This window comes from Telmatherina bonti, assembly GCF_933228915.1.
Source record: "Telmatherina bonti genome assembly, chromosome: 8".
Lineage (NCBI taxonomy): Eukaryota > Metazoa > Chordata > Actinopteri > Atheriniformes > Telmatherinidae > Telmatherina > Telmatherina bonti.
Window position 1 is genome coordinate 39069187 of NC_136626.1, and position 21413 is coordinate 39090599.

General features: G+C 47.4%; 1 protein-coding gene across 3 annotated transcripts; it reads right to left on the reverse strand.

The window, feature by feature from the left end:
- Nucleotides 1–20: 20 nt before the first annotated feature.
- On the reverse strand, nt 21–21413 carry cUnh19orf44 (chromosome Un C19orf44 homolog). 3 transcript variants are annotated; one of them, XM_079244558.1, is made up of 10 exons: nt 21009–21413; nt 10823–10969; nt 10649–10752; nt 7113–7515; nt 6395–6743; nt 6154–6233; nt 5475–5904; nt 5276–5362; nt 448–614; nt 21–315 (listed from the first exon to the last, which is right to left on the reverse strand). In XM_079244558.1, exons 1-10 carry the CDS (start codon nt 21126–21128, stop codon nt 229–231), a joined length of 1974 nt encoding a protein of 657 aa, XP_079100684.1. In that variant the 5' UTR covers nt 21129–21413; the 3' UTR covers nt 21–228. The 3 variants fall into 3 exon arrangements, with proteins under 3 accessions (XP_079100684.1, XP_079100683.1, XP_079100682.1); XM_079244557.1 differs by having other exon boundaries at nt 21–614; nt 5484–5904; XM_079244556.1 differs by having other exon boundaries at nt 21–614.

Sequence of the window (21413 nt, forward strand, 5' to 3'; positions counted from 1 at the left end):
TCAATAGTTTGTGCATTTTAAATGTTAAACTAATAATATAACTATTTTAACGCAGACAATACAAACAGTAAAGTTTCTGTCGTACAAAATACTAAAACTGAGACATTCAGTCATATTACATTACCAACTGGATTTATTTAGACGTTAAAATGATTTTTCATGTTAACCAACCAGTAACTTCTTACATTACAAACTTAATGGTTGTTATTAACAGCTGCTCAGCTTTTATCACCGCTGGTTGTCCTTCATTTCCCGCAGGACCGCCTCCATGGCGGTCTCCGTCGTCAGTTTGGGACTTCTGTGTTTGCAGATGTTCTGTGAAACAAAAACGTGTTATTCTCACACACACACACACACACACGTAGTGGAAATGTGTGGAGGGGTAATACATGCATCTTTTAGACATGATTCAGTAGCAGCCGGGATAACGGTGCCAGTGTGTATGACCTGGACGGTGTCCTCCAGCTTGGTGTATCTGTAGTCGGGTGGTTCCAAGCTCTGCAGCAGGAAGGAGTGGAGACGCTGGCTGCTGTCCATGAACCGCCTCGTCACGGCCAGCTGCTGTTTCAGCATTTCATTCAGAGCAAACACGGCCGGGTCGAATGTACGGATGGCTGATGGAAGGAAAAACACAGATAAAACATTAATACAGCAGCGGTCTCTTCATCACAGACTTCCTGTACAGGAGGCAGCATGAGGTAATAATATACAGAAGTAGAAAATTTCTGAAGAAATTTTGATGGGTGCCAATGAAGCTGCCCGCGTCCCAGTGTGTGTGGCAAATGTCCTAATGAGTGTGAGTGAGGGGGCTGTGAACAGTACACACACCTACAGTATGATGTTTAGTGTGGATGTTAAAGAAATACTCAGCTTGTGTATGGGAGAGGAGGCAGTAAAACAAATGTCCTACTGTGTGTGTGAGGGAGGAGCTTCAAACAGACTGACAGGTACACAGGCAGGATGTATAGTGTCTGTGTGTGTGTGTGAGAGAGAGAGAGAGAGTCTGAGGGCAGAGGTCTAGGTGTGCTTTGGTATTAATGTATGATTGTAGGAGTGTAGTTGTGTTTTGGTGTGTATTAATGTTTGTGTGAATGTGTTTGTAAAGAAAGAAAAGAAGCACGCTGATGCGCAGGTCTGTATTTTCCCACTGACAGCAGTTAATGACTGATATTTATTAAAAACCAAAAGAGTGTGGATCAACAAAAACAGTGTGGACTTATCATTAAATGCATCCTGTTGCTAAGAAAGAGGACAAGAGAGATAAAGGAAAGGCGCGCTGACGCACGCGTCTGCTGATACTCACTGTACTATATGTAAAACAAGTATTGAGTGGTGTCAATTCTAAACCAATAAACAGTGTGAATAGATCAATAACTGCATCCAGTTCCTCTGATCCACTGTATATTACTATATATGGGCATGTGTGTGCGTGATTCCAGTCATCCACACAAACGGCTTCCTGCTCGTTAACGTCGTCCTGGCAACGGGGACACTTTGTAACTGCCATCTCACTCAACCTGACAGACAGAGAGCACAGAGACTAATAGGAAATGAATGAACCCCTAGAACAACCGAGTGCTGTTCGCAAACGAAAAGTCGTATCAAAATAATTCTTGAACTGTGAGCGCCAGAAGACTTTCAGGAACACAGGGAGGTAATTTCTTTTGCCCTATTGTGAAAGAAATTTAAACAGCTGCGAGTTAAAAAAATGAAGGTGATTTCACAGTCCAGCCAGATTTGAATGGAGCTTCAATGGGAGGAAATGTAGACTTTCTGACCTTTGGAGCTCCATAACTCAAAAACTGTGAGTCTGAGCACTTTCAGAGCCAGGTCTAGATTGTAGCAAACTTGATTCCCAACGTTTTGATGTAAAGCTTGTGCATGTAGGACAAAAACTCTTGGCGTGAGCGCCATTTGTTTGAGGATTTCAGAAATTAATTCTTTAGAGTGCGGATAGAGTGTGGTTCGAGTGGAGAGGGATTTTGGCCGTTTCTCTGATTTTTCATAAAACATAACTCGCGATAGTGTCAAAACCGTACAAGATATGACAATATCCTTTCATTTGGGTAAAGTTTCATTTGTTGTGACCCGTTTAAACTTTGAATGATGTGCCTAGGTAAAAGTATGGCTGAGCTGTAGAGCTCCAAAGTAGGCTGGGTTTTAGGATTTTCTGCCGCTCCTTTCGGTCAAATCCCATTCATTCCTATGGGAATAAATTCACAGTTTTTTGCAAATTACCTAAAAACCGTAAGACTTTTGTAGAAGAAAAGTCATAGCACACTTCTCTGGGCCGAGATGCACGTTTTGATATAACTTTTGTGGGGGTGCTGGCAAATCCCTAGGAGGAGATACGTACCGAAAATCGAGCAGAAACGTGAGAAGTTTAAAAATAAGATCACGGAATAAACACAAAGCGATAGTAATATGTGTGCCTCAATGCTTACAGCATTGGCACCCATAATGAGCCTACAGAGCCGAGGAAGCAGTAATCCTAACACTGATCACACCAGAATGATGAGGAGAAACTCTGGTCCTCAGGACCCCCCTCCCCATGGTTTAGGTCTTTCTGTACTAACACACATGGCAGACATTAATATCTCGTTACCAGGCGTGGTAAATGAATTTCCATGAAGTGTGATGGAGCTGGAGACATCTAGAACATGAAGACAACTCTGTAGACATCAGCATCCAAACCAAACAGTTTAAACCCCGAGAAATGCCTCTGTTCAATGCTCAGAAACCTGCTCAAATGAACTTTTTACCTTCGACTGTAGAAGATAAATATAACTCTACTCATTTATTAGATTACTTGTTTCTAGGATTACTCGTTCCTAGGATTACTTGTTCCTGGGATTACTTGTTCCTGGAATTACTCGTTCCTAGGATTACTCGTTCCTGGGATTACTCGTTCCTGGGATTACTTGTTCCTAGGATTACTTGTTCCTGGGATTACTCGTTCCTAGGATTACTCGTTCCTGGGATTACTCGTTCCTGGGATTACTCGTTCCTAGGATTACTCGTTCCTGGGATTACTCGTTCCTGGGATTACTCGTTCCTGGGATTACTCATTCCTAGAATTACTTGTTCCTGGGATTACTCGTTCCTAGGATTACTCGTTCCTGGGATTACTCGTTCCTGAGATTACTCGTTCCTGGGATTACTTGTTCCTGGGATTACTTGTTCCTGGGATTACTCGTTCCTGGGATTACTCGTTCCTGAGATTACTTGTTCCTGGGATTACTCGTTCCTGGGATTACTTGTTCCTGGGATTACTTGTTCCTGGGATTACTCGTTCCTAGGATTACTTGTTCCTGGGATTTCTCATTCCTGAGATTACTTGTTCCTGGGATTACTCGTTCCTGGGATTTCTCATTCCTGAGATTACTTGTTCCTAGGATTACTTGTTCCTGGGATTACTTGTTCCTAGGATTACTTGTTCCTAGGATCACTCGTTCCCTGTAGAGGTGGTGTCGTGGTGAGATCTGTGGCCTCACAGCAAGACAGTCGCTGGTACAATCCTCAGCTGGGGCCTTCCTTTATGGAGTTTGCATGAAAGTGTGGGTCAATGGTTGCTCCAAATGATCCCTAGGAGTGGACATGGGCGTGAATGGTTTGTTTCTCTGTGTTGTCCCTGTGATGGACTGGCGATCGGTCCAGGGTGTACTCTGCTTCGGAAAATGAAGTATTGTATAGCCCGGTGGGACACATGGCGAGTGTCTGGTGCCCCTGGAGCCTGGTCTGGGGTGGGACACATGGCGAGTGTCTGGTGCCCCTGGAGCCTGGTCGGGGGTGGGACACATGGCGAGTGTCTGGTGCCCCTGGAGCCTGGTCGGGGGTGGGACACATGGCGAGTGTCTGGTGCCCCTGGAGCCTGGTCTGGGGTGGGACACATGGCGAGTGTCTGGTGCCCCTGGAGCCTGGTCTGGGGTGGGACACATGGCCAGTGTCTGGTGCCCCTGGAGCCTGGTCGGGGGTGGGACACATGGCGAGTGTCTGGTGCCCCTGGAGCCTGGTCGGGGGTGGGACACATGGCGAGTGTCTGGTGCCCCTGGTCTGGGGTGGGACACATGGCGAGTGTCTGGTGCCCCTGGTCTGGGGTGGGACACATGGCCAGTGTCTGGTGCCCCTGGAGCCTGGTCTGGGGTGGGACACATGGCCAGTGTCTGGTGCCCCTGGAGCCTGGTCGGGGGTGGGACACATGGCGAGTGTCTGGTGCCCCTGGAGCCTGGTCGGGGGTGGGACACATGGCGAGTGTCTGGTGCCCCTGGTCTGGGGTGGGACACATGGCGAGTGTCTGGTGCCCCTGGTCTGGGGTGGGACACATGGCCAGTGTCTGGTGCCCCTGGAGCCTGGTCGGGGGGGGGGGGGGGGGGGGGGGGGACACATGGCGAGTGTCTGGTGCCCCTGGTCTGGGGTGGGACACATGGCGAGTGTCTGGTGCCCCTGGAGCCTGGTCTGGGGGGGGGGACACATGGCGAGTGTCTGGTGCCCCTGGTCTGGGGGTGGGACACATGGCGAGTGTCTGGTGCCCCTGGTCTGGGGTGGGACACATGGCGAGTGTCTGGTGCCCCTGGTCTGGGGTGGGACACATGGCGAGTGTCTGGTGCCCCTGGTCTGGGGTGGGACACATGGCGAGTGTCTGGTGCCCCTGGAGCCTGGTCTGGCTCAGCCTGAAAGGGTTACATGGCCCCTCCTCTCGTGATCTCGCCACCCACAAGAGGACGGGTTTTCTGTGGTTTTCTGTCAGTAGAGAACTTTTACATGTTCTGTTGTGTTCCAGGTGAATCTATCTGACACAGGAACACATGTGTTGACTCTGACACATCTACCGTAATCTCACATGTGTCAGCCTTCAGTAGAAGCTGGGATTCTTCATCCAGCCCTGCTGGTTGGGATGAAGTTCTTCATTTATTTTAGGGTTGTAATTTCAGACAAGAGGCAGAGAAAATAGAGGTTAATGTGAAAAAGTATGAGCTATTGCACCTGAAGTGGTTTTTGTAGAGGAAGAACACAACCAGGAGACTGAAGAACTCAAACAAATTTCTTTTTCTTGGTTTCTGAATGTTTCCAGATATACGATGGTGACCACTTGGCTGTGACCGCTGTGAAGGTTGTACAGTCTGAAATCCCACATTAAATGGGTCAGAAGGCTGCAGGTTTCAGCGATATCTCCTAAATGTGGCGGGATTGCTTTGTAGAAACAGCTTCGCTCTCCAAAGATGACCAGTTGGATCCAGTTAAATAAGGTTTTCTAATCTTAGTGAATGAACCGTACCTTCCAGTCTCTCTGCAGCGAATAGCCGAGGGACCCCTGGAGCAGGATTCATGTAGATTGCAAATGTGGGGTTCAGTGTGGACGTACCTGGAGGAGGAACAGACCACAAGGTAAGAAACAAGCAACCCCCCCTCAGTGGTTCTGCAGGTTTATCATCAGGAAGGAAGATGAAGGTGGTGGAGGTAAGATGTGCCCTGACCAGACTGACCAGTGGACCATGGATCAGACAGGAGATCAGCTTGTGTCTGAGCTGCTGAGTCTTTTACAGCCTTTTCGGTTGAAAGACATCTTCTCCTGCGCCGAGGGGAGTCTGAGCTGCCGTGGAGAGTTGAGGATCTGCTGGAAAAGTCTGAGGACTGGGAGGTGCTGGAGAGAATGTGGTCTGAAAAGCCTCTGCAGTCATCATCCTCACTCTTCCTATGAGACGACACCATGCTGGCTTCTGACGGTACGTCCTCTTCCTCCCGGTCTCCCGGCATGTGCTCAGAGATCTGGCTGGTACTAGAGTCACTCTCAAAGTCACTTTGGTAGTGAAGCACCTCCTCCTCCTCCTCCTCCTCCTCTTTCTGGTCCTTCTCCTGCAGCAGCTCCTGCTTTGGGAGTCCAGGCTCGGGGTGAGCTGGTTTCATCTTGTTAGAGAAAAAAAGTTAAAGACAAAATTAACCCAAGTTTCCTGCAAATCACTGAAAGTTTTTCCAGCAGAAAGATTCAATATGTGTTTGGTATTCTAGCGAAGGACTCGCCGTCCAGACTTTATTACAGTTGGTAGACTCCACACCCAGTGATGATGTTTACCATGGCAATAGTGCCTCAGATGGTGTCTATCTCCATGGCAATAGTGTCTATCTCTAGACTGACCACTAAATCTCATTTCCTACCTGTTCTTGTTGTGTATTTGCAGAAAATCTATCCAATGCAGGTGCAAGCTCGTCTACCGTCATCACATTGATATTAAAGTCTGTAGAATGAGCAAAGAAACAAGACATCATTCTTCTAGTATCTGATAAAAAATCTCTCAGACATGCTTACAGTTTAATATAAGATCACTGGTAAAACAACTTCAGCCGTTCTTATAACTCATCTATCTGTGAATTTAACTCCCTGATTCGCCCCTCTCACCTTCTGAAGGAACTGAACTCATTTCCTCCTGAGGGTCTTCAGAGCCTGGACCTCCAGGGAAGAGCTCCTCCAGAGAAAGCACCTCTGGTGTGGCTGACTGGGACTGCTGTGGATGTTCGACCTTCAGAGAGGAGCTGCACCTATTTGGAGGAGGTGGTAGTGGGAGGGGAGGGGAGGGTGATGGAGAGAGGACTGAGGGGCTGAAGTGGGCCTGGGCTTGGCCAGTAAATCTAAAAGGAGAGTTTTGGTGTGGAGGAGAGGCCGGGGAGCGAGGAGCTGCTGTGTTAGAGGGTGATGGAGCAACAGGAGAGGTTCTGGACCGGTCCCTTCCACTACCGTGGCTGAACATCTGTGTGAATGGAAAGTTAATCTGTTTTATAACTGATGAAACAACATCCATCCATCAGTCAAATGCATGTCAGGATTTTAATTTGGTTCGGCAGCTACAACAAAATGTCTGGATGTCTCTGCAGAATGCTGTGGTTTAAAAGTTCATTTGTTCTCTAATAAACAGTCTGAAAGCTCTGGAGTCGTGGATCCAAAGCCTAAATGTAAAAAGGTTAAATATGAGAAGTCTCTAGCAGGTGGTTGAGTGACAGTAGAAACCATTCAGATGATGTTAACTGATCCCTATCAGCTTCATTTCTTCTAAAACCGGTCATTTGCACTCTTTTCATCTGGTTTTAGAGTTAGACGGAACCCAAAAGCTAAAATGTACCTTGTCCAGGTTTTTACATGATGAAGGTCTCCGAGCGTCCAAGAAACTGTCGTCTGATGAATCCATTGAGTCTCCGAGTAGCTTCCTCATGTCTTCTTCATCACTTTCCAGATCAAGAGTACTCATTACTTTCAGTGGCTTCATGTCCAGACCTGGTGATTGTTGTACAGGACCACCAACTCTGGACCTGGACTTTACACCAGCCTCGCTGCTTTTTGGGGACACAGCAGGAGAAATGTTGCCTTGTTTAGCTGCTAAATCAGCTTTCTTCTTCAGAAAAATGTTTCCTCTGTGGCTCTGATCAGTGCTGACTGCCATGGACCAGGTGTCTGCTGGTGGCGAGACGGTCTTCTGTCTGACCTGTTCCAGGACCTGCTTACAGGACTGGGAAGACGGCACGTATCTGATCGGAGAGACAGAAAGACATGCACAAAGAAAGCTCATTTAATCAGAGTTACATCAGAAAGCTAGAGTTTCTTGTGTTACACTCAGATCAGCAGATGTTTATGTTGTTTGTATTTCTGCTCCACATAGTCAGAAAAAACCCAGAATTCATACAGAAATGTTAAGAAATGAAGGTTTATGTCCAGACAACCTCCTTTAAAGACAGAGCTCTAGTCTGCTTTATAAAGCTGCTGTGCATAAAAACCCAGAGTTGGCCTGACTGTCGGGTTTACAGAAACACGACTCCACGCCAACTTTCAGTGGGAGGACGCTCCTATCTCCACGCCAACTTTCGGTAGGAGGACGCTCCTATCTCCACGCCAACTTTCAGTGGGAGGACGCTCCTATCTCCACGCCAACTTTCGGTAGGAGGACGCTCCTATCTCCACGCCAACTTTCAGTGGGAGGACGCTCCTATCTCCACGCCAACTTTCGGTGGGAGGACGCTCCTATCTCCACGCCAACTTTCGGTAGGAGGACGCTCCTATCTCCACGCCAACTTTAAGTGGGAGGACGCTCCTATCTCCACGCCAACTTTCGGTGGGAGGACGCTCCTATCTCCACGCCAACTTTCAGTGGGAGGACGCTCCTATCTCCACGCCAACTTTCAGTGGGAGGACGCTCCTATCTCCACGCCAACTTTCAGTGGGAGGACGCTCCTATCTCCACGGCAACTTTCAGTGGGAGGACGCTCCTATCTCCACGCCAACTTTCAGTGGGAGGACGCTCCTATCTCCACGGCAACTTTCAGTAGGAGGACGCTCCTATCTCCACGCCAACTTTCGGTGGGAGGACGCTCCTATCTCCACGCCAACTTTCGGTGGGAGGACGCTCCTATCTCCACGCCAACTTTCGGTGGGAGGACGCTCCTATCTCCACGCCAACTTTCGGTGGGAGGACACTCCTATCTCCACACCAACTTTAAGTGGGAGGACGCTCCTATCTCCACGCCAACTTTCGGTGGGAGGACGCTCCTATCTCCACGCCAACTTTCGGTAGGAGGACGCTCCTATCTCTACGCCAACTTTAAGTGGGAGGATGCTCCTATCTCCACGCCAACTTTCGGTAGGAGGACGCTCCTATCTCCACGCCAACTTTCGGTGGGAGGACGCTCCTATCTCCACGCCAACTTTCGGTGGGAGGACGCTCCTATCTCCACGCCAACTTTCGGTGGGAGGACGCTCCTATCTCCACGCCAACTTTAAGTGGGAGGACGCTCCTATCTCCACGCCAACTTTCAGTGGGAGGACGCTCCTATCTCCACGCCAACTTTCAGTGGGAGGACGCTCCTATCTCCACGCCAACTTTCAGTGGGAGGACGCTCCTATCTCCACGCCAACTTTCAGTGGGAGGACGCTCCTATCTCCACGCCAACTTTCGGTGGGAGGACGCTCCTATCTCCACGCCAACTTTCGGTGGGAGGACGCTCCTATCTCCACGCCAACTTTCGGTGGGAGGACGCCCCTATTTCCACGCCAACTTTCGGTGGGAGGACGCTCCTATCTCCACGGCAACTTTCGGTGGGAGGACGCTCCTATCTCCACGGCAACTTTCGGTGGGAGGACGCTCCTATCTCCACGGCAACTTTCGGTGGGAGGACGCTCCTATCTCCACGGCAACTTTCAGTGGGAGGACGCTCCTATCTCCACGCCAACTTTCGGTGGGAGGACGCTCCTATCTCCACGCCAACTTTCGGTAGGAGGACGCTCCTATCTCCACGCCAACTTTCGGTGGGAGGACGCTCCTATCTCCACGGCAACTTTCGGTGGGAGGACGCTCCTATCTCCACGGCAACTTTCAGTGGGAGGACGCTCCTATCTCCACGCCAACTTTCAGTGGGAGGACGCTCCTATCTCCACGCCAACTTTCAGTGGGAGGACGCTCCTATCTCCACGCCAACTTTCAGTGGGAGGACGCTCCTATCTCCACGCCAACTTTCAGTGGGAGGACGCTCCTATCTCCACGCCAACTTTCGGTGGGAGGACGCTCCTATCTCCACGCCAACTTTCGGTAGGAGGACGCTCCTATCTCCACGCCAACTTTCAGTGGGAGGACGCTCCTATCTCCACGCCAACTTTCAGTGGGAGGACGCTCCTATCTCCACGCCAACTTTCAGTGGGAGGACGCTCCTATCTCCACGCCAACTTTCGGTGGGAGGACGCTCCTATCTCCACGCCAACTTTCAGTGGGAGGACGCTCCTATCTCCACGCCAACTTTCAGTGGGAGGACGCTCCTATCTCCACGCCAACTTTCAGTGGGAGGACGCTCCTATCTCCACGCCAACTTTCGGTGGGAGGACGCTCCTATCTCCACGCCAACTTTCAGTGGGAGGACGCTCCTATCTCCACGCCAACTTTCAGTGGGAGGACGCTCCTATCTCCACGCCAACTTTCAGTGGGAGGACGCTCCTATCTCCACGCCAACTTTCGGTGGGAGGACGCTCCTATCTCCACGCCAACTTTCGGTAGGAGGACGCTCCTATCTCCACGCCAACTTTCAGTGGGAGGACGCTCCTATCTCCACGCCAACTTTCAGTGGGAGGACGCTCCTATCTCCACGCCAACTTTCAGTGGGAGGACGCTCCTATCTCCACGCCAACTTTCGGTGGGAGGACGCTCCTATCTCCACGCCAACTTTCAGTGGGAGGACGCTCCTATCTCCACGCCAACTTTCGGTGGGAGGACGCTCCTATCTCCACGCCAACTTTCGGTGGGAGGACGCTCCTATCTCCACGCCAACTTTCGGTGGGAGGACGCTCCTATCTCCACGCCAACTTTCGGTGGGAGGACGCTCCTATCTCCACGCCAACTCTCACCCTGCCGTATGCTGAACACCCGGAGAAACGGGACGGCGCTGCCGTCTTGATCGTGTCCCTCTGCAGGGACGACGTTGCTGGGAGCAGGAGGTGCTACGGGGAGCAGGAGGTGCTACGGGGAGCAGGAGGTGCGGTGGAATCCCGGCCTTCTCCTCTCCACAGCTCCAGCGCTGCAAACCCAGCAGGGACACACAGGAACTCCTCCCAGTAAGAAACTGTCCACCCAGTAAGTAAGTCCATCCAGTTCCACTTCCTTCCATTAGAACAGAACCTTACCTTGGTTCCAACACCTGCTCTGTTTGCTTCCTGCTGACAGATGACTGGCGATTGTTTGTGGCTGAAACCTTCTTCAAGAACCTGCTTCCTCCTCCCAATGAGCTCTGAAAAAAACACAAATCAAATTTGAATGGATGGAAACAGTTCCCTGAGAGGATGTCTGCCAGAGATTACCTTGTCTGAATCCAACTTTTCTTTACATTTGTTCCCAGCATCAACAGATCTGTGCTCAGACGCTGCGCTGTTCACTCTCAGATCACACAGTGAGGCGTGAGTATTCAGCAGAACAGGTCTGGCTTGGATGGATCCACCTGAACGACCCTGAGAAGAAGTAGTTCCAAGTGATAACAACTTATTCAGCTCGTAGAATTACAGTTTTATCCTCAGAAACTCCAACTCTGCATATAATGTCAATGAAAACTGAACAAAGGTAAATCTCAGCAGTCATAAGAGACGTTGTTCTAAAACTTCCACAGACGTTTCAGCATGGATGGAGCTTCATCCTGTCCATCCTTTTTACAAAGAACTTTACATTTTCCTCCACTCAGACCAGCTTAAAGTAACCGTGGATTTGTGTTTCATGGAAGGCTTCTTCTTCGGATGATGGCGCTTTAACCTGCAGCTCTGGATTCAGAATAAAATGTGTTGTCAGACTGTGATTTCTGCAGCATGGAAGTTGTCAGACTGTGATTTCTGCAGTGTGGAAGCAGTGATTTCTGCAGTGTGAAAGTTGTCAGACTATGATTTCTGCAGATTGGAAGTTGTCAGACTGTGATTTCTGCAGTGTGGAAGTTGTCAGACAGTGATTTCTGCAGCGTGGAAGTTGTCAGACTGTGATTTCTGCAGCGTGGAAGTTGTCAGACTGTGATTTCTGCAGTGTGGAAGCAGTGATTTCTGCAGTGTGGAAGTTGTCAGACTGTGATTTCTGCAGCGTGGAAGTTGTCAGACTGTGATTTCTGCAGTGTGGAAGTTGTCAGACTGTGATTTCCGCAGTGTGGAAGTTGTCAGACTGTGATTTCTGCAGTGTGGAAGTTGTCAGACTGTGATTTCTGCAGATTGGAAGTTGTCAGACTGTGTTTTCTGCAGTGTGGAAGTTGTCAGACAGTGATTTCTGCAGTGTGGAAGTTGTCAGACAGTGATTTCTGCAGTGTGTAAGCAGTGATTACTGCAGTGTGGAAGTTGTCAGACTGATTTCTGCAGTGTGGAAGCAGTGATTTCTGCAGTGTGGAAGTTGTCAGACAGTGATTTCTGCAGTGTGGAAGTTGTCAGACTGATTTCTGCAGTGTGGAAGTTGTCAGACTGTGATTTCTGCAGTGTGGAAGCAGTGATTTCTGCAGTGTGGAAGTTGTCAGACTGTGATTTCTGCAGTGTGGAAGTTGTCAGACTGTGATTTCTGCAGTGTGGAAGCAGTGATTTCTGCATTGTGGAAGTTGTCAGACTGTGATTTCTGCAGTGTGGAAGTTGTCAGACAGTGATTTCTGCATTGTGGAAGTTGTCAGACTGTGATTTCTGCAGTGTGGAAGCAGTGATTTCTGCATTGTGGAAGTTGTCAGACTGTGATTTCTGCAGATTGGAAGTTGTCAGACAGTGATTTCTGCAGTGTGGAAGTTGTCAGACTGTGTTTTCTGCAGTGTGGAAGTTGTCAGACAGTGATTTCTGCAGATTGGAAGTTGTCAGACAGTGATTTTTGCAGTGTGGAAGCAGTGATTTCTGCAGTGTTGAAGTTGTCAGACTGTGATTTCTCCAGTGTGGAAGTTGTCAGACAGTGATTTCTGCAGATTGGAAGTTGTCAAACAGTGATTTCTGCAGTGTGGAAGTTGTCAGACTGTGATTTCTGCAGATTGGAAGTTGTCAGACTGTGATTTCTGCAGTGTGGAAGCAGTGATTTCTGCATTGTGGAAGTTGTCAGACAGTGATTTCTGCAGTGTGGAAGTTGTCAGACTGTGATTTGTGCAGATTGGAAGTTGTCAGACAGTGATTTCTGCAGTGTGGAAGTTGTCAGACTGTGTTTTCTGCAGTGTGGAAGTTGTCAGACAGTGATTTCTGCAGATTTGAAGTTGTCAGACAGTGATTTCTGCAGTGTGGAAGCAGTGATTTCTGCAGTGTTGAAGTTGTCAGACTGTGATTTCTGCAGTGTGGAAGTTGTCAGACAGTGATTTCTGCAGATTGGAAGTTGTCAGTGATTTCTGCAGTGTGGAAGTTGTCAGACTGTGATTTCTGCAGATTGGAAGTTGTCAGACTGTGTTTTCTGCAGTGTGGAAGTTGTCAGACAGTGATTTCTGCAGTGTGGAAGTTGTCAGACAGTGATTTCTGCAGTGTGGAAGTTGTCAGACAGTGATTTCTGCAGAGTGGAAGTTGTCAGACTGTGATTTCTGCAGTGTGGAAGTTGTCAGACAGTGATTTCGGCAGATTGGAAGTTGTCAGACTGTTTTCTGCAGTGTGGAAGTTGTCAGACAGTGATTTCTGCAGTGTGGAAGCAGTGATTTCTGCAGTGTGGAAGTTGTCAGACAGTGATTTCTGCAGCGTGGACGTTGTCAGACAGTGATTTCTGCAACGTGGAAGTTGTCAGACAGTGATTTCTGCAGTGTGGAAGTTGTCAGACTGTGTTTTCTGTAGAGTGGAAGTTGTCTGACTGTGATTTCTGCAGCGTGGAAGTTGTCAGACAGTGATTTCTGCAGTGTGGAAGCAGTGATTTCTGCAGTGTGGAAGTTGTCAGACAGTGATTTCTGCAGTGTGGAAGTTGTCAGACTGTGTTTTCTGCAGAGTTGAAGTTGTCAGACAGTGATTTCTGCAACGTGGACGTTGTCAGACAGTGATTTCTGCAGTGTGGAAGTTGTCAGACAGTGATTTCTGCAGTGTGGAAGTTGTCAGACTGTGATTTCTGCAGTGTGGAAGTTGTCAGACAGTGATTTCTGCAGTGTGGAAGTTGTCAGACAGTGATTTCTGCAGTGTGGAAGTTGTCAGACAGTGATTTCTGCAGCGTGGAAGTTGTCAGACAGTGATTTCTGCAACGTGGAAGTTGTCAGACAGTGATTTCTGCAGTGTGGAAGTTGTCAGACTGTGATTTCTGCAGTGTGGAAGCAGTGATTTCTGCATTGTGGAAGTTGTCAGACTGTGATTTCTGCAGTGTGGAAGTTGTCAGACAGTGATTTCTGCAGTGTGGAAGTTGTAAGACTGTGATTTCTGCAGATTGGAAGTTGTCAGACAGTGATTTCTGCAGTGTGGAAGTTGTTAGACAGTGATTTCTGCAGATTGGAAGTTGTCAGACTGTGATTTCTGCAGTGTGGAAGTTGTCAGACTGTGTTTTCTGCAGTGTGGAAGTTGTCAGACAGTGATTTCTGCAGATTGGAAGTTGTCAGACAGTGTTTTCTGCAGTGTGGAAGTTGTCAGACAGTGATTTCTGCAGTGTGGAAGCAGTGATTTCTGCAGTGTGGAAGTTGTCAGACAGTGATTTCTGCAGCGTGGAAGTTGTCAGACAGTGTTTTCTGCAGTGTGGAAGTTGTCAGACTGTGATTTCTGCAGTGTGGAAGTTGTCAGACTGTGATTTCTGCAGTGTGGAAGCAGTGATTTCTGCAGTGTGGAAGTTGTCAGACTGTGATTTCTGCAGATTGGAAGTTGTCAGACAGTGATTTCTGCAGTGTGGAAGTTGTCAGACTGTGATTTCTGCAGTGTGGAAGCAGTGATTTCTGCATTGTGGAAGTTGTCAGACTGTGATTTCTGCAGATTGGAAGTTGTCAGACAGTGATTTCTGCAGTGTGGAAGTTGTCAGACTGTGTTTTCTGCAGATTTGAAGTTGTCAGACAGTGATTTCTGCAGATTGGAAGTTGTCAGACAGTGATTTCTGCAGTGTGGAAGCTGTGATTTCTGCAGTGTTGAAGTTGTCAGACTGTGATTTCTCCAGTGTGGAAGTTGTCAGACAGTGATTTCTGCAGATTGGAAGTTGTCAGACAGTGATTTCTGCAGTGTGGAAGTTGTCAGACTGTGATTTCTGCAGATTGGAAGTTGTCAGACTGTGTTTTCTGCAGTGTGGAAGTTGTCAGACAGTGATTTCTGCAGTGTGGAAGTTGTCAGACAGTGATTTCTGCAGCGTGGAAGTTGTCAGACTGTGATTTCTGCAGTGTGGAAGTTGTCAGACTGTGATTTCTGCAGATTGGAAGTTGTCAGACAGTGTTTTCTGCAGTGTGGAAGTTGTCAGACAGTGATTTCTGCAGTGTGGAAGTTGTCAGACTGTGATTTCTGCAGATTGGAAGTTGTCAGACAGTGTTTTCTGCAGTGTGGAAGTTGTCAGACAGTGATTTCTGCAGTGTGGAAGTTGTCAGACTGTGATTTCTGCAGTGTGGAAGCAGTGATTTCTGCAGTGTGGAAGTTGTCAGACTGTGATTTCTGCAGATTGGAAGTTGTCAGACAGTGATTTCTGCAGTGTGGAAGTTGTCAGACTGTGATTTCTGCAGTGTGGAAGCAGTGATTTCTGCATTGTGGAAGTTGTCAGACAGTGATTTCTGCAGTGTGGAAGTTGTCAGACTGTGTTTTCTGCAGTGTGGAAGCAGTGATTTCTGCAGTGTTGAAGTTGTCAGACTGTGATTTCTGCAGTGTGGAAGTTGTCAGACAGTGATTTCTGCAGATTGGAAGTTGTCAGACAGTGATTTCTGCAGCGTGGAAGTTGTCAGACAGTGATTTCTGCAGTGTGGAAGTTGTCAGACTGTGTTTTCTGCAGTGTGGAAGTTGTCAGACTGTGATTTCTGCAGCGTGGAAGTTGTCAGACAGTGATTTCTGCAGTGTGGAAGTTGTCAGACAGTGATTTCTGCAGTGTGGAAGTTGTCAGACTGTGATTTCTGCAGATTGGAAGTTGTCAGACTGTTTTCTGCAGCGTGGAAGTTGTCAGACAGTGATTTCTGCAGTGTGTAAGCAGTGATTACTGCAGTGTGGAAGTTGTCAGACTGATTTCTGCAGTGTGGAAGCAGTGATTTCTGCAGTGTGGAAGTTGTCAGACTGTGATTTCTGCAGTGTGGAAGTTGTCAGACAGTGATTTCTGCAGGGTGGAAGTTGTCAGACTGATTTCTGCAGTGTGGAAGTTGTCAGACTGTGATTTCTGCAGTGTGGAAGCAGTGATTTCTGCAGTGTGGAAGTTGTCAGACTGTGATTTCTGCAGTGTGGAAGCAGTTATTTCTGCATTGTGGAAGTTGTCAGACTGTGATTTCTGCAGTGTGGAAGTTGTCGTACAGTGATTTCTGCAGTGTGGAAGTTGTCAGACTGTGATTTCTGCAGATTGGAAGTTGTCAGACAGTGATTTCTGCAGTGTGGAAGTTGTCAGACAGTGATTTCTGCAGATTGGAAGTTGTCAGACAGTGATTTCTGCAGTGTGGAAGTTGTCAGACTGTGATTTCTGCAGATTGGAAGTTGTCAGACTGTGTTTTCTGCAGTGTGGAAGTTGTCAGACAGTGATTTCTGCAGATTGGAAGTTGTCAGACAGTGTTTTCTGCAGTGTGGAAGTTGTCAGACTGTGATTTCTGCAGTGTGGAAGCAGTGATTTCTGCAGTGTGGAAGTTGTCAGACAGTGATTTCTGCAGTGTGGAAGCAGTGATTTCTGCATTGTGGAAGTTGTCAGACTGTGATTTCTGCAGTGTGGAAGTTGTCAGACTGTGATTTCTGCAGATTGGAAGTTGTCAGACTGTGATTTCTGCAGTGTGGAAGTTGTCAGACTGTGTTTTCTGCAGTGTGGAAGTTGTCAGACTGTGATTTCTGCAGATTGGAAGTTGTCAGACAGTGATTTCTGCAGTGTGGAAGTTGTCAGACTGTGATTTCTGCAGATTGGAAGTTGTCAGACTGTGTTTTCTGCAGTGTGGAAGTTGTCAGACAGTGATTTCTGCAGCGTGGAAGTTGTCAGACAGTGATTTCTGCAGTGTGGAAGTTGTCAGACTGTGTTTTCTGCAGAGTTGAAGTTGTCAGACAGTGATTTCTGCAACGTGGAAGTTGTCAGACAGTGATTTCTGCAACGTGGAAGTTGTCAGACAGTGATTTCTGCAGTGTGGAAGTTGTCAGACTGTGATTTCTGCAGTGTGGAAGTTGTCAGACAGTGATTTCTGCAGTGTGGAAGTTGTCAGACAGTGATTTCTGCAGTGTGGAAGTTGTCAGACTGTGATTTCTGCAGATTGGAAGTTGTCAGACTGTTTTCTGCAGCGTGGAAGTTGTCAGACAGTGATTTCTGCAGTGTGTAAGCAGTGATTACTGCAGTGTGGAAGTTGTCAGACTGATTTCTGCAGTGTGGAAGCAGTGATTTCTGCAGTGTGGAAGTTGTCAGACTGTGATTTCTGCAGTGTGGAAGTTGTCAGACAGTGATTTCTGCAGGGTGGAAGTTGTCAGACTGATTTCTGCAGTGTGGAAGTTGTCAGACTGTGATTTCTGCAGTGTGGAAGCAGTGATTTCTGCAGTGTGGAAGTTGTCAGACTGTGATTTCTGCAGTGTGGAAGCAGTTATTTCTGCATTGTGGAAGTTGTCAGACTGTGATTTCTGCAGTGTGGAAGTTGTCGTACAGTGATTTCTGCAGTGTGGAAGTTGTCAGACTGTGATTTCTGCAGATTGGAAGTTGTCAGACAGTGATTTCTGCAGTGTGGAAGTTGTCAGACAGTGATTTCTGCAGATTGGAAGTTGTCAGACAGTGATTTCTGCAGTGTGGAAGTTGTCAGACTGTGTTTTCTGCAGTGTGGAAGTTGTCAGACTGTGATTTCTGCAGATTGGAAGTTGTCAGACTGTTTTCTGCAGCGTGGAAGTTGTCAGACAGTGATTTCTGCAGTGTGTAAGCAGTGATTACTGCAGTGTGGAAGTTGTCAGACTGATTTCTGCAGTGTGGAAGCAGTGATTTCTGCAGTGTGGAAGTTGTCAGACTGTGATTTCTGCAGTGTGGAAGTTGTCAGACAGTGATTTCTGCAGGGTGGAAGTTGTCAGACTGATTTCTGCAGTGTGGAAGTTGTCAGACTGTGATTTCTGCAGTGTGGAAGCAGTGATTTCTGCAGTGTGGAAGTTGTCAGACTGTGATTTCTGCAGTGTGGAAGCAGTTATTTCTGCATTGTGGAAGTTGTCAGACTGTGATTTCTGCAGTGTGGAAGTTGTCGTACAGTGATTTCTGCAGTGTGGAAGTTGTCAGACTGTGATTTCTGCAGATTGGAAGTTGTCAGACAGTGATTTCTGCAGTGTGGAAGTTGTCAGACAGTGATTTCTGCAGATTGGAAGTTGTCAGACAGTGATTTCTGCAGTGTGGAAGTTGTCAGACTGTGATTTCTGCAGATTGGAAGTTGTCAGACTGTGTTTTCTGCAGTGTGGAAGTTGTCAGACAGTGATTTCTGCAGATTGGAAGTTGTCAGACAGTGTTTTCTGCAGTGTGGAAGTTGTCAGACTGTGATTTCTGCAGTGTGGAAGCAGTGATTTCTGCAGTGTGGAAGTTGTCAGACAGTGATTTCTGCAGTGTGGAAGCAGTGATTTCTGCATTGTGGAAGTTGTCAGACTGTGATTTCTGCAGTGTGGAAGTTGTCAGACTGTGATTTCTGCAGATTGGAAGTTGTCAGACTGTGATTTCTGCAGTGTGGAAGTTGTCAGACTGTGTTTTCTGCAGTGTGGAAGTTGTCAGACTGTGATTTCTGCAGATTGGAAGTTGTCAGACAGTGATTTCTGCAGTGTGGAAGTTGTCAGACTGTGATTTCTGCAGATTGGAAGTTGTCAGACTGTGTTTTCTGCAGTGTGGAAGTTGTCAGACAGTGATTTCTGCAGCGTGGAAGTTGTCAGACTGTGATTTCTGCAGTGTGGAAGTTGTCAGACAGTGATTTCTGCAGATTGGAAGGTGTCAGACAGTGTTTTATGCAGTGTGGAAGTTGTCAGACAGTGATTTCTGCAATGTGGAAGCAGTGATTTCTGCAGTGTGGAAGTTGTCAGACAGTGATTTCTGCAGCGTGGAAGTTTTCAGAAAGTGATTTCTGCAACGTGGAAGTTGTCAGACAGTGATTTCTGCATGGTGGAAGTTGTCAGACAGTGATTTCTGCAGCGTGGAAGTTGTCAGACTGTGTTTTCTGCAGTGTGGAAGTTGTCAGACAGTGATTTCTGCAGATTGGAAGTTGTCAGACAGTGATTTCTGCAGTGTGGAAGCTGTGATTTCTGCAGTGTTGAAGTTGTCAGACTGTGATTTCTCCAGTGTGGAAGTTGTCAGACAGTGATTTCTGCAGATTGGAAGTTGTCAGACAGTGATTTCTGCAGTGTGGAAGTTGTAAGACTGTGATTTCTGCAGATTGGAAGTTGTCAGACTGTGTTTTCTGCAGTGTGGAAGTTGTCAGACAGTGATTTCTGCAGTGTGGAAGTTGTCAGACAGTGATTTCTGCAGCGTGGAAGTTGTCAGACTGTGATTTCTGCAGTGTGGAAGTTGTCAGACTGTGATTTCTGCAGATTGGAAGTTGTCAGACAGTGTTTTCTGCAGTGTGGAAGTTGTCAGACAGTGATTTCTGCAGTGTGGAAGTTGTCAGACTGTGATTTCTGCAGTGTGGAAGCAGTGATTTCTGCAGTGTGGAAGTTGTCAGACTGTGATTTCTGCAGATTGGAAGTTGTCAGACAGTGATTTCTGCAGTGTGGAAGTTGTCAGACTGTGATTTCTGCAGTGTGGAAGCAGTGATTTCTGCATTGTGGAAGTTGTCAGACAGTGATTTCTGCAGTGTGGAAGTTGTCAGACTGTGATTTCTGCAGTGTGGAAGTTGTCAGACTGTGTTTTCTGCAGTGTGGAAGCAGTGATTTCTGCAGTGTTGAAGTTGTCAGACTGTGATTTCTGCAGTGTGGAAGTTGTCAGACAGTGATTTCTGCAGATTGGAAGTTGTCAGACAGTGATTTCTGCAGCGTGGAAGTTGTCAGACAGTGATTTCTGCAGTGTGGAAGTTGTCAGACTGTGTTTTCTGCAGAGTGGAAGTTGTCAGACTGTGATTTCTGCAGCGTGGAAGTTGTCAGACAGTGATTTCTGCAGTGTGGAAGCAGTGATTTCTGCAGTGTGGAAGTTGTCAGACAGTGATTTCTGCAGTGTGGAAGTTGTCAGACAGTGTTTTCTGCAGAGTTGAAGTTGTCAGACAGTGATTTCTGCAACGTGGAAGTTGTCAGACAGTGATTTCTGCAACGTGGAAGTTGTCAGACAGTGATTTCTGCAGTGTGGAAGTTGTCAGACTGTGTTTTCTGCAGTGTGGAAGTTGTCAGACTGTGATTTCTGCAGTGTGGAAGTTGTCAGACAGTGATTTCTGCAGTGTGGAAGTTGTCAGACAGTGATTTCTGCAGTGTGGAAGTTGTCAGACTGTGATTTCTGCAGATTGGAAGTTGTCAGACTGTGTTTTCTGCAGCGTGGAAGTTGTCAGACAGTGATTTCTGCAGTGTGTAAGCAGTGATTACTGCAGTGTGGAAGTTGTCAGACTGATTTCTGCAGTGTGGAAGCAGTGATTTCTGCAGTGTGGAAGTTGTCAGACAGTGATTTCTGCAGTGTGGAAGTTGTCAGACTGATTTCTGCAGTGTGGAAGTTGTCAGACTGTGATTTCTGCAGTGTGGAAGCAGTGATTTCTGCAGTGTGGAAGTTGTCAGACTGTGATTTCTGCAGTGTGGAAGTTGTCAGACAGTGATTTCTGCAGATTGGAAGTTGTCAGACAGTGATTTCTGCAGTGTGGAAGTTGTCAGACTGTGATTTCTGCAGATTGGAAGTTGTCAGACTGTGTTTTCTGCAGTGTGGAAGTTGTCAGACAGTGATTTCTGCAGATTGGAAGTTGTCAGACAGTGTTTTCTGCAGTGTGGAAGTTGTCAGACTGTGATTTCTGCAGTGTGGAAGCAGTGATTTCTGCAGTGTGGAAGTTGTCAGACAGTGATTTCTGCAGCGTGGAAGTTGTCAGACAGTGTTTTCTGCAGTGTGGAAGTTGTCAGACTGTGATTTCTGCAGTGTGGAAGCAGTGATTTCTGCAGTGTGGAAGTTGTCAGACTGTGTTTTCTGTAGCGTGGAAGTTGTCAGACTGTGATTTCTGCAACATGGAAGTTGTCAGACTGTGATTTCTGCAGCGTGGAAGTTGTCAGACAGTGATTTCTGCAGTGTGGAAGTTGTCAGACAGTGATTTCTGCAGTGTGGAAGTTGTCAGACTGTGATTTCTGCAACGTGGAAGTTGTCAGACAGTGATTTCTGCAGTGTGGAAGTTGTCAGACTGTGATTTCTGCAGCGTGGAAGTATCCTCCTCTCTCATGTCTGTCATGTTACTGTTAAAATCTCAACCTAGTGAGTCTCCAAGCCTAAGTTTATCTCCTTCAGTAATTAAAAACCAGTATGAAACGAAACTCAATTTAAACAGACTAAAGTGAATTTTCTCACCTGTGTTGTGGCTGGAGAGTCCAGCGTGGAGCCCTGGCCGTCTCTCCTGCTGCTCCTCCCGGCTGACAGCAGCGCCTGGGCCCGGTCCAGAGCGGAGCTCCGGCCGCCTCGTTTCCACATGACTTTACTGTCTGTCTGTTACTAAAAACGTGTTTTTCCTCCCAGGTTTCTGTGTTAAAGTCATAGACTGCACATAGACAGTCTATGGTTAGTGTTGCTAACTAACTAGCTAGCTAGCAGCTAAAACCGCGTTAGCTAGTTAGCGTCATGTTAACTTCTCCAATCGAATCCTAACATTCTGCAAAATTCAGCATTTACTGGTCAATATTTACTTGTAAATATCATACAGTTGAAATTATAATCAGTCTTTATTTTATATCAATAAATTACGTCAATCAGCGTCAA